Genomic DNA, 17,956 nt, shown 5'->3' with positions numbered 1-17,956 from the left:
TTTGACAGTTGCAGTTGATGCTCTGGAATTTTCCCACTGTTTTTCAAGTTTTAATATATTAGTCAAGGTCAATCACCTGATATTACTATTCACCACAGATATTGCAATGTGCTTAGTTTTTGTGAAAACCTTATTTACATTGATTAGACTACATACAATTCAGAGATCAGCAAAAACCTTGAAATTATTGTACTTTCATTTTATTTTTATTGAAACTATAGACTAGAGTAACTCTAATTTTTTTAGAATTTATTTTCATGTAAGTGGAATTGTTTCTGGGAAAGGAACTAGATTATTTATTTTTTTCACACTGTTTGCTGCACATAAAATCCGGGTGTTGTTGGATATTCTGCAATACTATTTTCTCATATCTAGTTTCACATCTTAATTCTTTCTAATTCAGTTAGCAATATGTTCTACTCTCACTGCTAGGCAATAGATATGACTTCACGTCCTAGAAAAATTTCCACGTTTTCTTTGCTTTTCTCAGACAGCAACTGATTAACGAGCTTTTGCACCCTTGCTTGACAATCTCGAGTCACTCTGCAAAAGAAGATAAACACTATTAGTCCCAAAATATGAGCTGCAGAGAGTTTTAAAGGACTAACTTGGGAAAGTGTACATCCCATCCTGTGGGTTCAGGGCATCTGAGCTAGCCATAAACTGCACACAGCCATGAAGTTCAGCCAGGCAGGAGTCTGCTTCATCCCACTGAACAATCTGGGCTGGACATTCCCATTTAAAGTCTGGATGTGTCTCCCATACCCTGCAGTGTGCAGAGACCCACACCTGTATTTGCAGAGTACAAGACTTCCAGAAAGCTTGGGCAATTCCTATTTCTGGCCTTTCCCAAAGACACAGTGTCTCAGGGAATTCTGTTAAGCTGAAGATGAAGTGGGTGCATCTTGCTTCCCAAACAGAACGTGACCATTTGTCTATGTGCTCTCACATAGCCCAGAGCTGATCTCTGCACTAGCTATGCTATAAATAACAATAATAAAAAAATCAGGAAAATAACTCTTCCTCCTAAAATGCAATCAAGCATTTTTCTTCTACAAAAATCTTACTGACTGTGGAGACTTAAAAGCTCTTATAAATGCATATGCTCAAAATATTATTGAAGAGCTCAGCTAAAACTGTGAACTCAAGAAGACCCACAATCAAAACTCTGTTATCCTGAAATTCTTTTTAATTATTGGCGGTCATATTGTGACAGATCACTTGATATTGCAAGGCCTATTGCATAGGCATTTGTAAGCTGTCTGTAAAAGCAAGTTTTGAGGGCAGAATGTCATCTCCAACCTTGAAACACTTTGCTGTTAAGATTTCATTCTGACTGATCAAATTATTTTGACACTTTTTTATTAATATTCTTCAAATCATTTTTCATAATCAAAAGCTCTAACTGAAAATTATTACTCCACTTTCCTGGGGCTCCAAGTGAGACTTTGAGGAGGTTTAGTTCTCTCTATGTAACTTGATTTGGCTTACTAAAGACCTGTACACATGAAAAAGAGATGAAAGTAATGATCATCACGATTTTGCTTCTGATAAGTAAAAGGAAAAATTCATTTCCATTAGTAATTTTGAAAATGCAGAATTAAACAGGAAATTTCATGTGGTGAAGTGAAGCTTTGCATAATAGTGAATTTCTCTGATCCTGTTCTCATTTTTGCCAGGCTGGGATTGGAGGTATTTGTAACACAACTTATGCAATTCAAGAAAACAGGAGAGCAAACGTAGTCTATGTGACCAAATCCAAAGACCTGAACAGCTGTGAAGAGAAAGTTCAGATTGTCACAGGTTCAGCTTACACTCATCCATGCAAGCCCTGCCAGCAGGTAAACCAGAGTGGTGTTATGTATATGTATTCTATATTCTTATGCAGAACACCATTTGATAGCCACACAATCTCTTCATTTGAAATACTAAAAACGAGGGAAGAATCAGATCTGCTATATCCAGTTGTCAATATTTTCTTTCTGTATGAAAATGATCCCACAGAGAAGCAGATGTCTGGGCTGCACACTGTCAAGTACTGCAAGCACACTTGAGCTAGCTCAAACTAGCTGGCTTGGAAACCATTAATTATCAGCATGAGTTAATTCACCTACTCTGTTGAGTAAAAAAAATAGTCATGATATCCATTCTCTGCCATTCGAGACAGGTACTGCTGCATTTTATTATAATCCTGTCTTTGAAATAAAAAATTGTGTGGTTTATGCAGCTGCTCTCCTCAGAAAATTTGCCTACTTCTCGAGGGAATGACCAATTACTTAGATTTGAGAAAAGGAAAAAGCAGCTAACACTTCTTAGCAGTAAAAGTAATGGAGACAGGCAGCGTGCCTGACCTCTCCCATGGAAGTGAGCACACAGAATTCACATTGATTGCTCTTGTGGCCAATGAACAAAACAGCCTGGAAAATAAATGGGTTGAAGTGGGTGATGTAATAGCCTCTAGTCACAGAATTTCAAAGTTCAATGACTTTTTATTTTCTTTGTTTCACTGCTTTTTTATATTATAAAGAGGAACAAGAATTCCCGTGCAACTGCTACTTACAACTACAAAATTAAATATACACGCAGTGAAGCTGTAATTACACAAGCTGATGTCGAGGAAATCCACCAGTTTTCACCCTTCAACGAGATAACAGGAGGAAATGCTATCGTAGAAGCAAGGTACAATACATATTCCTTTAATTCAGCAACTCAGAAATCTGAGTGAAGGTCCGTAAGTGAAATAAATCCTTTACTTCCACAGCCTATTGTTTGCCAGTATTTAATTACATAAAATCCCAAACAGCTCATAAAAACAACCTTCACTGTTAGTTGTAAATCTGAAACGTGCACATCACTATCCAAATTTTGTTAGCTAAACTTGGCAGGACTTGACTATTTTATTTCTCAGGGATATTTGATTTATGTCATAAAAGCCAAAACAAATGTAATTCCATCTGAGAAATTGTGAACTAATATATTTGAAGTAAAATACTTTGAAAGACAGTTACTCAGGAAAAAGAGTTCCCTGGAAAATAATAATGCAGTAAGAGATCCATGGAGACTAGTTCACAAGAAACCTAGATAGGACTTTGGATTCCTAAATACCATGGGCAACTTGCAAATCTCTCATCAAAACTGTTTTGTGATAGGAAATTGAATTTTATTGCAAAACAATTGGGCATAAGGCATGTTAAATGCATTTGTTTTTTCACAGCAAATATTGCATATTTCTTAAAGAAATTTAGAGAAAAACAAGAATATGGTTGTCTATGAAATTGTGCCCCTAGCTCAAGGACTCAAAGTTTCAGTATTTGAAAATTTGTTCATCTATCAAATTCATTTATTGAGAAAATTTTCAGTTACCTATTTAATTGTGGACCCTCCTTACTGAAGGGAGAGGCTTTTTGCATAAATGTCACAGTGCAGAAGGTGTTCTTAATCCCACTCTCCAGCTGTTGTAATCTTCATTGCTCCACTAGCTTCTGCAAGAATCTATTGGTATAATATACAGTTTTGGAAATAGCAACATCAGAAAGTTTGTGTCAGTAACTCACTGATTCACTTCATTTTTATAATGAACTTGTGCAATTTGGAACTAAACAAAACTAATCTAAAAGCCAAAGCAAACAAACAAAAAAACGAATGTGGCTTTACTATCTTATGCAATCAAGGTGTAGATAGACACAACTGCAGTGCTTCTATGAAATTATAGGTTTTTGTGAGTCAGCATTAGTCTGGAGACAATGGACTTATGATGCTTTACACTCTCCTCCTACAGTCTGTAGAGATTGTTTTCAGTAAAGTCTTTCTCAGCTCTCAGAAGGATAGTACCTTTACTTTTCCCATTTTTCTCTGCATTTTTATCATTACCCAGCTGAAGGGGACAAATATAAGATAGTTGGGAAAATGTGACTATCTCACTCAAGTCTCAGAAGTTATTTCCACAATGCATTCTCTGTTAAAAATAATAATCTATCAAGGTCTTAAAGCACTTGGAGCTGAGTTTTCAGACCTGCTCAGCATAAGACTCTTGCAGCACCTTTCAAGGCCAAGAGAGGTTTTACTACTGCTTCACCATTATAATCCTATCTTTAGCATTCATTTGCTCTTCTCTTCAGAATACAGTATTTTCCCATCTATTCTAGGCAGATATATCTCTTCCCAAAACAATGAAAATGAAGACATAATAGATTCATCATGCTTTGAAAGGGGGTGCTAAAATCTGTTATACTTACTAACCCAAATACCCTTCAATAATATTGTATAAAATTTCAAGAGAGAAAAAATCTCTACTGATTCTGTAGCAGTATTTATTCAAATTCCAGTGGCTTGTCTGTAAAGCAGTTATATGCTATTTTTCTGCAGCAGTTCTCTGCAATCCATATGGAAAGAGTGAATAGAAATGATACAGAAGATCATAGAGATTCCAAAATAAGCACACCAATTTTCTACAGAGATTTTGAGAGACTCTATAGTACAGCAATATTGCTTTTGGAATGTTTTCAGTTGTTCAGTACAAATACCTAAATTTATTATAGTGTCCTAAATGACCCATTTTAAACATAACTGGTAGGATAGGCTGCATCTCTTTAGCTGAAAATGTAGAAAGATAGCAAATATTTACAAAGACAGTCTCTCATTGGAATTATTCTTAACAACAAATGATGAAGGTTTGTTGCTTCTTAAAAAGTTTTCAAAAGGTTGAGCACTTTTCCAAAGACTAATCCTGAGTTTATGTGGCCCTTTTTGTTTGGTAAATCCAATTTAAAGCTCATGAGAACCTTATTTTGTAGTCCCCAGGATATTCAGCTTACCAAAGAAAGTGAGGAGGGAATTGTAATAGTTCAAGTAAAAAGATTGTAGCATTTCTTATTGTATCTAAAAATTTTCAATTCCATTTGAAACTTCCAGGAGAGACACAGACACATAACAGCCTTTATGAACTTCTTAAAATGTTTAAATTAAATTATAATTTCTGAGTAAGATTCCCATCTGTGTTTTTCTGTGGTCCATAGTTTACTCCTTAAGACACAACATGTACTTCCTCTGATATTCTTCAGGCCACAGCTTCTCACCTCCCTCTTCTGTAAATTCTCAAGCCAAGTTATTCCCAAAGGAAGGCAAAGCCTGGCTCTGATCTGAGCCCTGCTGTGCAAGTGCACACCTTCTCAGAGAATGGTTCTGAGCAGTATGTCCAAATGCATCTATCTGTAAATATCTTTGCCCTCAATAACAAAACCTTTTGTAATTACATTGCAATATGGAGAAGCAGAATCATTGGGGTTTTTTTTCAGTTTGCACCCTGCATCTTGTGATGTTTTCTTCCTGGGTTCTCCATTCCAGGCAGAAACTTGTTTTGACTGATGTGCAGAAGCAGAGGGCAGAGGTTCCACCAAAAGAGTACCAGAATCGTGGGTCTCTTCAGTATGAGTTTGGTAGTGAATTGCTTCAGCTTCCTGTCCACTTGTTCAAAATAAAAGATGTGGAAAGCCAGGTAAAGCCCAGCCACTGGACAGATTCTTTGTTGGAGATTTAAACCCCTGCATGTGGGAAACAATGCATGTGAGCTTGCTGCATTTTCATCTCCCTGCAGATAGAGGAAAGCCTGCAAGAATTAGTCGAGGCCGCCTCTGACCAGCTGCCCAGCGATGCACCAGCAAAAGCTCTCAAGCTTCTGCACCTCTTCCGTGCAGCAAGCGAGGAGAATTACGAGTCGGTGTGGAAGCAGTTCTCCAGTCGGCCAGCCTACAGGTACAGGCAATAAAAAGGTGCTGCTGATTCTGCTGGAGACCCTCTGGAGTGCCTGTGCTCAGAGGCAGACTGGGAAAATGCTGCTTGCCTTTCCCATTACAGGCGCCACATTTTGGATATAATTCCTGCAGTGGCCAGTCACCGTGCACTGAGGTTCCTGCGGCATAAAATGGAAAGGCAGGAGCTCAGCAGCTGGGAAGTGACTCAAACAGTGCTGGTGGCTCTGCACTCCAGCTCTCCAACTCGGGATGTGATGGAGGAAGCAACGGTAGGATTCTCTAAACACTCTCAAATCTTCGCTGATTCTAGCATCTGCTGTATTTATTGCTTTGACAAGGTAGCAAAAGCTTTGAAAAGATAAAGGTTTTATATCCTCTAGCGAGGTTGAAAGGGCTTTGTTTCCTGAGTGTCTTAAGGAGAGGAGAATGCAACCCAAAAGGGCAAAAATCAGTCCGGAATGAAACAGGAAATAAAGACTAAAATACCCCTCAGGGACAGAGGTTATTGCTGGAAGCAGTGGCTTCTAGTCTCTCTTTTTCCAAATGTTCTTTATAGTTATATCAGATTAGATCTCTGACTGTCTACAAAGACAAAGGAGCAAGAAATACATATTTGTTACATCCACGTATTTGTCCTAATTGACCTAGAAGGATGGGTATGAATTTGAGAAGATCTGTCAAAAACAAGGGAATTATTTCAATGTGAAGGCCGTGTAGGAGAAAGTCGAATTTTTGCCATTTTTTCTGAATATGCAGAGTTTAATCCCAGTCTCAGATGCAAGAACTTATTTCTGCCTAGCCTAGGTAGAGACAATAAACCACAGACTAGAATTTAGCCTGAGTTAAAGCCATGAAAGCCCAGCTGTTACTGTGTGCTGGTGTTCTGCTTCCCACACAAGAAACCAGTGAGTTGGTGCCTCCTGTCAGCTCCTACATTTATAAAATTTATTCCTGTCTGTCCAAGTACTGAAGTCCATTCACAACAAATCTCAAATTCATTGTACCTATAGCTGAGACAATCATAAAATGTGATGAATGTTTCTTCAATAATGTGCATTTTTCCATTCCATAACTAGGGCATCTCTTTGCTTTGGATTATAGGCTATGCCAAATTTAAATCTGAAACACAGTAAAAGAAACAGATCTGCCTTCCAGATGTTACTTGGAATTATTTTACAATTACACTGTCAAATACAATACTATCCACAGATTAACTGAAAATCCATCAACAAAATAAATATCAAAAAGCCTGGTTTTGTCTTTCGTTGGGCAGAAACATATTTTTCAATAATGTTTCTCTTCATTAATGATAGTAATGAACAACTGCCTTCTCCCCAGCTCATTGTAAAGAAGCACTGCCCTCGCTCAAGCTCTGTGCTTGGGAAGGTTTGCCACCTCAGCTACGCATCACTGTGCCACAAACAGTGCTCCTCATCTGACTCCTGCTCCGAATGTCTCCAGGTAACCACATTGCTATTCACCATTTAAAAGAAAAATTAGGCCTTGAGTTCTTTTTTCATTATTCAGAAAGCTGTATTCCACTTCACTACAGTGTTTCCTTTGGGGAAAGGACCCCAGTTGGTTAAATACAGCATTTTAATCCTTAGATTAGCACACGAAAGAGAGTGAGAGGAAGAAGCAAACAATTCATAACACTTTCTATCTGAATATCTCTGAATGCTTTATTGCCAATTATTAATGAAGTCCCATGACATTGCTCAAAAATACTTTAAATACAGGTATTATGCATATTTATAAACTAACAAAGTGACACAAAAGCCCAGGTTTTTGTCAGAATTAATGTATCCCAGCCAGAAGCGGAGCCCAGTCATTAACACAGGCTATAAGGTGGTTATAACAGCAGTGACACCCTCCCTGTTCTACACTGCTTTTAATCAGCAGGCCTCAAAACAATTTGAGTAGTCATTAAATAGCATTTCCCAGTTCTAAAAATGCATGTCTTGTTTTACAAGGGCCAACCACTCAGCCAGGGAGGGAAAGAGAAATGTATGCATAGTCTTTGGCACCCGTCAATCCACCGTCCCCAGTGAGAGCAGGGTGTTCCAAATACTCTGAGTGCCTGACATGATGTTTTCCCTGCAGTACACAGGCAGGGAACAACATTCCTACAAACATCTCCTGTGTTACAATTGCCACCAATGCTCTTGAGTTAATTAAATCTGAGAAGCCTTGTGCCAGAAAATGAAAATTCTTTCCCAAAGCAAGTGATTGTTTAGGCTTATTCAATGCATTTCAGATGTCCCTTCATTTGATTAGCAATATCAAGCACAGTTCCTGCATCATCAAGGCATCTCAAATGTGTTATTTTAAAGTACAGAATTTGTATTGAAATTATTCTCTAATATCTCCATTTCCTTTTTAGAGCCATTTGTTATCATTTAAAACTGGTATCTATTAGGATTTAGCTCATTGCTCTTATTCAGCCTTCAGACAGCTACCTCTAATCTTGCCATACTAATGGGAGTGTGATCCAGTTGCTTACAATGAAGGCTGTAAAATGACCTGATTTTTTGGCAGTGATCTCATTTTCCATCTATTAATCCACACTGAAAAGAGGCTGTCATAGCTGCTTAAGGGACTGCCATCAGCCATATCATCAGGAATCTTTTCTAAGGGTCTGAAGGTTTAACTGTATCTGTATTTTTGCACCTGTCTTCAAGCATGAGAGAGAGATGTTCAAGCAGCATTATTTCAGGGTTCCCAACTTACCCTGAAAGGCAGTGAGCACTAGGTCCTAACCGTTACTTTTTTCCTTTAAAAATCTTACTTGATAACTTTAAGGTATAGTGATGAAGAAGCTGCTCATTGCAGCTTCCTTGGCTATACTTGTTCTATGAATAGAATGTTCTATTCATGAGGGAAAAAAAGAATTGGAAAATATTTAAAATAAATGAATTGAACAAAGTGAAATTATGGAAGTCAAACCTCAGAACAGGCTGGTGGATGGAATTTAGATAAGAGCTGGAATTGAACTCAACAGATTTGTTTCCATTTTCCAGCTTCTTCATGGCTTTGCAGGAGAGGCATTGAGCAAGTCTAGCACAGAAGACATTTCCCTGGCTTTGAAAGCCCTTGGGAATGTAGGACATCCAGCCAGCATCAAGCACATCAAGAAGTGTTTGCCAGGATATGCAGCTGGTGCTTCGGATTTGCCACTCAGGGTCCATGCAACTGCTGTGATGGCCCTGAAAAACATAGGCCTGAAAGACCCCAAAATGGTAAGAGAACAAAGCTGCCTCCTTTGCCCTTGTGACTTCCACTTACCAGGCTGCTGATAGATAATGGGCAGTGAGGGAAAAACATCTGTTTTTTTTAAAAGATTGCATTATTTAAAAAAAAAAATACTTAGCCATTCCTTGGTAGGCATGTCTTATTTCTTTTGACATTAACCTCCAGTATTTCAGACTGCAACAAAAAATCCCATTAAATGGGTACATTCATTGTTGTTGAAGACAAATCAGTATTTCCATTGCAAACATTTAGTTTCCAAGGACATTAGACAGAAAACTAAATTATTGACCCAAATGTGTTTAGTGCTACTTCACCTTCTGTATGTGAGAGAACCACAAAACAAGGTTTTCAGAGAATTGACATTTAATACTGAGTGTCACATCTTATCGTAATTCAAGACTAGATTTTATTGTAAATAGATACCAGGGGTTTGCATCCTAATTACAAATTTACAGACATTGTGCGGGCTTAAGTCATAAACAGAACATTTACTAAATGTGACTTTTGTCCCTGAGATAATTGTTAGAACTCACATACAATGCCTACACCACCTTACTCTCATCTACCACAGACATCACTTTGCAATCATTTTCACTTCGAAGCAATCTGCTTTTAAAAGGAAACCTTTTCAAGGTTCACAAGATTTTTTTTCCTGGAGTTGAAATTTTTTTATTTATATAAGTAAATTCTTAATATAAAAAGTAAAATAAAAGCTTTCATTAACTGTTGACCTACTAATCAGTGTTTCCATTATACTCATTTTTTGCATGTGCCTTCCAGTTTGAGTGCACATATTGATCCATAGACAATAGCGTGCCAGGGTATGCTTTTAACCAGAAGAATAAAGAAACAATTTAGTGGTGTGCAGGACCTGGATAGGGAAATACAGGGAAGGGAAGGGAGAGAATTGCAAGGGTAGAAGCTAAAGTCTTTGCTGGGGAAGAAAAAAGCCAATTTGGTATTTGAGAGCAGCACTGCATCTCTGACTGCTCTTTGGCCTGGCTTTCCACAGGTGCTCCAGGCCACTCAGTTTTGTTTTCTATGCATTTTCTTTGGAGAAGATTGATCTGGAACAACTTAATGATTGTGACACTTTCTTTATTGTCCAAAAAACAGTTTCATACCTGGTTTGCAGCTAGGTACACACCCATATTTGGATTAAACATACTTAATTCATGACCTTTTTTACTGTTTAATTTGAAAAGCCTCAATTAGACCTACTGCAAACCTCTTCTACATTGGCACTTGATAATCAACATATCCAAACAAATAAAACCAGTCAGGCGTTTTCCAAAGTTTGCTGAAGTTTCCTGGGTCATTCTTCATTACAGCTCATGGATGTGCACTCTCCCAGGCAGGGCAGGGCTGTGCAGAAAGTTTGCCAGAACAGTGGGCACATCATCCAAATTCATTTTAATGTTAGAGTCAAAGGCTCCTGTGCCTCCCTGGAAAGTGCGAAGGTTCCAGTACAAAATTGATCTTGGTAGTGAATATTGCTGAGGGTAAACATATCAACCACAAGCACTACTAAGGAAATTACATTTATTGCATTAAATTTTGGTTTAAGCTGCCTATATGACATAGACATTTCTGGTAATATGTTAGGTTTTATTTGTTTAATTTTTATTCTATTATTTAGCAGAAAGTACCCCAGAAGAATACATAATTAGAAATAAGTTGTACCTTTATGCACAGGGATAAGTGATCACTGAAATCACTTCTCAGGTATGTAATGGATTAATGAAATCTCTTTTACCTAGAGTGGGATAGCTCAAAAAGGGATAAAATATTTGATGTTATCCAGTGAAGTTCCTTGGCTTTGATTGTGTAGGCAGAGAGACTGCATTACCATAATGCCCCTTCCAGCCCTCAGACTATGAAACCAGAAACAGTGTTGCCATAATAATTAAATAATCCAAATTTTTACTGTGCTAGTGATGAAATTCACTGGTGAATGATCCAAGATCATTCACTGGCATTGGGTGGTTATTAGCAAAATGTTCAAAACTATAGTAAAACTGGATGTATCTATTATTTTCAGGTCCAGGCTATTACTCTTGAGATTTTCCTGAATCAAAAAATTCATCCTAGAATCCGAATGTTGGCAGCAGCGGTTTTGCTTGAGACCAAGCCAGGTGTTCCAATCGTGATGACATTGGCTGATGCTGTGCTGAAGGAACCCAGCATGCAAGTGGCAAGTTTCATCTACTCTCACCTGAGGGCCCTGGGGAGAAGCACAGCTCCAGATCTTCAAGTGATGTAAGGGAAATTCCTTTCCTAGAAGAAACACTTGTTGCAAGCTAATTGAAACGTTAATGAGCTCACCAAACTTTTTCAGGGCTTCTGCCTGCAGAATGGCTATCAGAGCACTAAGTCCCAAATTTGACAGATCTGGATATCAGTTCAGCAAGGTTTTCCGCTTCAGTGTCTTTAAAGGTAAAATCCAGAAGATTTTGTAGAGAATTTAGAGAAATATATACTGGTGAGAATGTGGGAAAAAAGTTGTACAGTATGAGAGCCCAATTCTCCTAGCCAGCTGTTGGATTGCATGTTGTTCCTCCGTATTTTCCTATCTTCAGTGAAAAAAAATATAAGAATCTCAGGGTCTCCATTTGAAGAGTGTTTAGGTCCCTGTGTGTTTTGCATTGTACACTGCCAGCATGAAATTACCAGAGGGCTTGTGGGGCTCTAACCCTCCGTTTTCATTAGTCAGGGAGGCACATGCTCCTGTATCAAATGTCGTATTCTCAGTGGTGCTTAACAATTTCATACCATTGTTCAGCACCAAACAAACAGAAGGGACCTAAATTACTGCTGAAGTGGATTAATTTCTACCCATGTTGAACACTACAACTCCTGCTGCATTCAAATGTGATGCTGAATACTCTTCACCCCAACAGTTGTGCCTAGCGAAACAGAAAACTCTGCAAACGTTCAGATGTGACAATTCATTGCATCCATGAGCAGCTACGTCAGGCTTATTGTCTAAAGATTTTTCTTGCATCTTCTTACCAAGATTCTTTACTAGAATGAGCAGATCCATGTAGGGTATCTGGAGACTGGCCAGTTATATCAGAGTTGCACATAAAAATGTAGTTAAAGCAGGGAAGGACCAGATTAGAAGACAGGTTCTTGCTCAGTCACATGGTAGCCTTTGCTATTTTCCATGTATGTTATTTTTCTCAGTAGATTTTTAAAAGCAACTTCCCTATGTAAATGGCCATGACAGCCTCAGTGATTTGGCATATGTAGCTGGCAGACTAGGGAGATTATAGTTCCAAACACAGTCTCCTTACACATGCTGTTTATCTATCAGGAGTTATATGTTTCTAGCACTTGTGTTTTTCACTGGTATGTGTTACGATTCTTTTCAAAGTAATCAATAATAAGAGACTCTGAAACATCTGAAATCCACAGTGATGAACGTACAAGTACTTTTACCTCCTTTTTGGAGACAGGGGTGTGGTTTGTAAATATTATTATTGTCTTTCTCCAATTTCGTGGGTTTTACATGACCATTTAATGTGCTCTATAATAGAAATAAATTAGTACATACTGCAAGGATCACAGTAATATACTATACATGTGCTTTCTGCCTCGATGATGGAGACAGGGAGTGCCCAAAGAAACACAGTCACTAATATATATCACGTGAACTTTTGTACTACTTAAGACACAGAGATAGATAGCTTCTGTTAACATGAAGATATGCATTTCTTGGTTTAGGCACCCATTTTGTCTTCTAATTTTTACTTTTAAAATTAAGCCATCTAAATTTTCACACAGTGAGGGGTGCTGGTAAGGGGCTATGTGAAATGGAATACTTTATTTTGGCTTTAGCCTGGAAATGCAGAACATCAGGGAATTGTTGTTACTTCCTGGTGAAGACTATTGTCAGTAGTTTGGCTACCATGGATAGATAGGTCCTCATCCTGAAGAATAAAAAAAAACAAGATCTTTTTCTTACACATGTTAATCTTAGACTTGTATAACTCAGCTAAATTAAGTCAATCTCCTAGTACACTAGTATAGGAAGAGGATCCATCCTCCAGCTTTCTAATTTGATTTGTCTCTACTAGCCACAGGTAAAATGTGTTTCTGTGAGTCCATTCTGGAGGAGTTACCATAGTGACGGCTGTAATGCAGCACCTATTTCCTTGATAAAAACAAAAATCTGCCCTCAGCATCACAGATCTTTCTGGCGCTCAATGCTGAATTTTTAATGACAGGCAATAATGTCAGCTGAATCTGTCTCTAATCTGGAGTCTGTCACACATGGCCACCACAAATAGTGTTTCATGCTCTACACATTGCTAGTGAAATCAAAGGGGTGACTCAAGTTCTGCTCAGTGTCAGGACTATGAGAATCTGACTCTCAATATGCACAGATTCATATAATTGTCTACTAGTGTTTATGCGTACCAAAGACTGCTTTCTTTGCTCTCTAAGTTTTCTCTCATCTTTGGGGCAAGATATTTAATCAGATACATGCAGGTGTCACCAAACTCTCACAGTGAAATGGCAAATATATTCTTGGAGCATTAGCACTATGTCAGGCCTGAGGTATGGAAAATGTTCCTGCTCTCTTCAGTTCAATGAATTCTATATAATAATTTAATCATTTATAAGCAATACTTCTTATTAAGTATCAGGAAACACCATGAACATTTTAACTAATGGGTTTTGTGGTAAAAACATAAAAGATAGGTTTAACAAATTCACTTAAAATACTGTGCCTCAGTTTTAGTGTCCTGTCCATGGAATGCATTGCTTTGGCTAAGCTCATGCAGAGAAAAACTAGTCTTCACATTTCCAAGTTTCCTGTCAACTTACTAGTAATGTCCCAATGTGGCACCACTTTGTTGTTGTTTTTTGGGGGTTTTTTATAGGATCACCATTGCTATCTACTGAATGTTCTCCCCTTATTCCTCTGGCAAAAGTGGGACACATAAATACCTGTGTCTTGATTGCAGGAGCTGTTTCTGAATCTCATATGTTGTAGGTAGATAGTGCCCAGCACTTTGGATAGCACAGTAGATTCATACAGCAAAAGCAATGAAGTCAGTGTGGTAAAATTACAGTTCATACATATTTCTTATCCTCCAAATAGTGTAGGAACAGGAGAGGAAGGGCTACAAGGAAGCACAACAGGGATGCCTACATATTCTGTCAGCCTTGTTCCTCTTGAAACCTAAGGAAACTTAGGAAAGCAGTGGGATTACTTTAACTCATAAAACAGGACAAGATATAACTGTGCCAAGACCAGGAAGAATTCCTGACTCTGTTCTGCACTGATGATCTCTACCTAAGAACATTATAGATGATGAATCTAAGTAGAAAAATAAATAGAAACAGACTGTTTGTTCAAAGTTCACTCAATAGTTAACAATAATTTAATAATTGATGCATTTAATGTAAGGGTTACAGCATTTGGCACTAGAAGTATTAAATAGTCTTTGCCTCATTTGAGGACAAAGCTATAGCTCACCATCTGTCCTTACAGGACATCTGTGTCACTTTCCCTGAACTACTAGCAAAGGATGGCAACTCTCTTATCATTTCTCATCTCCTTTGTTAAGCTGCCCTAAATGATGTCTCATAAAAGCATTTCATAAGCTGATTTTACAGAGTGTGACTGGATGTAAATGATATGGACATATTTTCCATACTTGGAGAAGCTCAAGAGGTGGGACCTTTGGAATCTCAGGAGGTTTAACAAGACCAAGTGCAAGATGCTGCATGTCAGTCAGGGTAAGCCTGCATATCAGTCCAGGCTGGGGAATGAACAGATCAAAGGAAGCCCTGCCAAGAAGGACTCAGGGTTCTGGAGAAAGAGAGCCTGGACATGAGCCAGCCATGTGCACTTGCAGCCCAGAAGCCAGTCGTGCCCTGGGCTGCAGCAAAAGCCTGACCAGCAGGACAAGGGGGAAATTCTGCACTCCCTGTCCTCTGTTCTTGTGAGACCTTAACTGCAGTGCTGCATCCAGCTCTGGGGCCCTTGGCACAGGAAAGACATGGACCTGCTGGAGCAAGTCTTGAGGAGGACAAGCAAGATCATCAGATGGGTTAAACACCTCTCCTATGAGGAAAGGCTAAGAGAATTGGGACTGTTCCATCTGGAGAAGAGGCGGCTCTGGGTGGCCAAATTGTGGCCTTCCAGCACCTGAAGGGAGTGTGCAAGAGAGCTGGAGAGGGGCTTCACACAAAGACATGGAGTGACAGGATAAGGGGCAATGTTTTCAAACTGAAAGGGAGTCAGTTTTTATTAGATATTAAGAAATGCTTTACCATGAGGGTGATGAGACACTGACACAGCTTGCCCAGAGAAATTGTGGATGCCCCAATTCTGGTAGTATTCAAGGTAGGATTGTATGAGGATTTGAGCAAACTGGTTTACTTGAAGGGTGCCCGTGCCCATGGCAGGAGGTTGGAGCTGGATGATCCTTGAGGTCTCTTTCAACCCAAACTATACTATGATTCTATGATATAGCAGAAGCAACTGGAAAGATGACATAACCACCATGCAATGATCAGTGAGCCTGTAGCTTTGGCCATTATTAGTTTGAAAATTCAGAATATTTTGTTTATAACTGTTTTAGAACACCAGTTTTACAGGTGAGTTTGCTAGCCTTGCTCATATGATGCTGATTATTAAATTAGTAAATAGACACAACCTGCATGCTCTGACCTAAAAACGAATTGTGCTGTGTCTTACTGCCTATTTCTCTGCAGAGTTCCTTATGAGTGGGCTGGCAGCTAAATATTTGGTATTGAATAATGCGGGTAGCTTAATTCCAGCTATGGCAATGTCCCAGCTACGGACACATTTCCTTGGAAGAGTGGCTGATCCCTTGGAGGTAATTTGGTCTACCCACAGTCTGCCCTCTAATCCCTTCTTACAACTGTCCTCCACTGGCATCCACACTTTGCTTTTTCCCACAGATAGGAATAATAGTTGAAGGACTACAGGAGATGTTTGCTAAAGGTTACTCTCCTGACAGGGACTGGGAGACTGACTATGACTTCAAGAAAATCCTGAAAACGGTAAATTCTGGGGGAGAAAAAAACCTCTAATATTGCTTTCTTAAATGTTATGAAGAATCAGGCTTTTTTCATCTTCTCACACAGCTGTCTGACTGGAAGGCATTCTCCAGTGACAAACCTTTTGTGTCAGGCTACTTGAAGATGTTTGGCCAAGAGCTGTTTTTTGGTGGACTTGATAAAAACGCCATCCAAAATGCACTGCAGGTATCATTTTTCAAGCACCACTACCCAAGCATCAAAAGCTCTAAAATACTGTTACTTTCGTTCATTCTCTCCCTTTTATAAATTCATGGTTGGGTTTTTGTCTCTAGTATTAATCAAGGCAAATAAGGTCAAGCTTTGATCAGGATTATTTATAATCATTGTTGGCAGAATTTCCCCTGAGGCATAGTTAATGACACGGATCATGATATTCAAGTTCTGCTTATTTAGACATGTTGAACTCTGTAATTGCAGGCATGGTATGGATCTGATGAAAAAATCCCTTCACTAAGGAGAATAATCAGTAGCCTTCAAAGTGGTGTAGGGAGGCAGTGGACCAAAGCTCTCCTGTCCTCTGAGATCCGCCGCATTGTGCCCACCTGCACTGGCTTCCCAACAGAGACCAGTTTCTATTACTCCTCTATCACAAAAGTGGCAGGAAATGGTAATATATCTCATTGCTTTAGCAATACAAACATTCTTGCTAGGAGTGGAGGGCTTTTTTAACCCTTTCTTTGCTTTCTTTGTAATAGTTCAAGCACAGATTACGCCTTCTCCAAAGTCTGATTTCAGATTGACTGAGTTACTAAATGCCAACATTAGGCTGAGATCCAAAGCGAGTCTAAGGTAAGTATTTAGTATAAAATAAGAGAATCATATTTTCAAGTGATGGAAGCCATAAATATTCAATAGCTGTTTGCTGCATGAACATAATTATACCCTCATCCTACCTTTTCAGCATGGCCAAGGAGATGACCTTTGTAATGGGAATCAACACACACACAGTCCAGGCAGGGCTGGAAGCACGCACCAAAATGAATGCTCATGTACCTGTGAATGTTGTTGCCACTATCCAGATGAGGGAAAAAAGTATCAAAATTGAAATTCCGCCATGTAAAGATGAGACTAACATAATTAGCATAAGGTAAGGCATAGCATTTAATATCTTTCTATGTAGCAAAGCAGAGTCTCTTAAATAACCCCAAATACATTTAGGAATCTTGCCTTTGACTTGCAGCTTGGATAAGTGGTGGTGATTGGTATACTCTATGTTTATTTTAAATGAAGTGACATGCACGAAAGCTTTGCTTGAAAATATGTGTTACTTTCTGTGGTCTTCACCTGAAAATCCTCCTTAGGACTATATCTCAGTTGTTGAGCTCCATAAACTATCTGAAACACAAATGATATAAAATTTCTATCTTGATACAAATATTTGAACTCAAAATACTAGGTAAAATACAAGCCAGATGAATCCTATCGGAACAGTTAACCTATCTATATTTGCATTAGATGCCTTGAAGCATGGAGGGTTTGGTGTTTCTCATGTTTTTACCTTGTTCCCCTGTGGCTGCCATTTGGTTTTCTTACCCGTTAGGTCTCCTTGATTTATTATCAGTGCATGCAATTACAATTCACTCTGGAAAACTGTTGTAGCCAGATGCCAAACAAATGAAAACAGATGGAAATACAAACGGAAAGAGCGGGAGGAAGCAGAAAGGGTATGTCCAAGGAATCAAAGCAGTAGACCAAACTTAGAAAACCTTCACACACACACACATAAAAAAAAAAAAAAACTGAGAAAGAGAAGCTGAAAATTCATCACAAAGGAAAAAGCTTCACTGACAACAGAAATCAGCGATTATACAAACCACTGAAATGTTAACAAGTTTCTGCTCTAGGAGTACAGCCGTAACAAAAGAGCTCAG

General features: G+C 38.7%; 1 protein-coding gene and 1 long non-coding RNA gene across 2 annotated transcripts in view; one reads left to right on the top strand and one right to left on the bottom strand.

Annotated features, from left to right (window-relative positions):
- The window catches only part of LOC148222812 (uncharacterized), a 98,123-nt gene that overhangs the window by 20,226 nt on the left and 59,941 nt on the right, over positions 1-17,956 (bottom strand). The gene's annotated exons all lie outside the window — the stretch shown is intronic.
- Positions 1-17,956, top strand: part of LOC106850672 (vitellogenin-1-like) — a 42,977-nt gene that overhangs the window by 3,878 nt on the left and 21,143 nt on the right. The window contains exons 5-19 of the mRNA XM_088169542.1: positions 1,680-1,841; positions 2,528-2,679; positions 5,344-5,494; positions 5,594-5,751; positions 5,854-6,019; positions 7,089-7,211; positions 8,771-8,989; positions 11,044-11,261; positions 11,341-11,438; positions 15,735-15,859; positions 15,945-16,046; positions 16,131-16,250; positions 16,503-16,692; positions 16,781-16,874; positions 16,987-17,172. Of these exons, the coding sequence (XP_088025668.1) occupies positions 1,680-1,841; positions 2,528-2,679; positions 5,344-5,494; positions 5,594-5,751; positions 5,854-6,019; positions 7,089-7,211; positions 8,771-8,989; positions 11,044-11,261; positions 11,341-11,438; positions 15,735-15,859; positions 15,945-16,046; positions 16,131-16,250; positions 16,503-16,692; positions 16,781-16,874; positions 16,987-17,172 (2,264 nt within the window). The remainder of the gene's footprint in view (positions 1-1,679; positions 1,842-2,527; positions 2,680-5,343; positions 5,495-5,593; positions 5,752-5,853; positions 6,020-7,088; positions 7,212-8,770; positions 8,990-11,043; positions 11,262-11,340; positions 11,439-15,734; positions 15,860-15,944; positions 16,047-16,130; positions 16,251-16,502; positions 16,693-16,780; positions 16,875-16,986; positions 17,173-17,956) is intronic.

Source organism: Sturnus vulgaris, chromosome 9 (genome assembly GCF_052056855.1).
Source record: "Sturnus vulgaris isolate bStuVul1 chromosome 9, bStuVul1.hap1, whole genome shotgun sequence".
Lineage (NCBI taxonomy): Eukaryota > Metazoa > Chordata > Aves > Passeriformes > Sturnidae > Sturnus > Sturnus vulgaris.
This window is presented reverse-complemented; position numbering and strand designations above follow the sequence as displayed.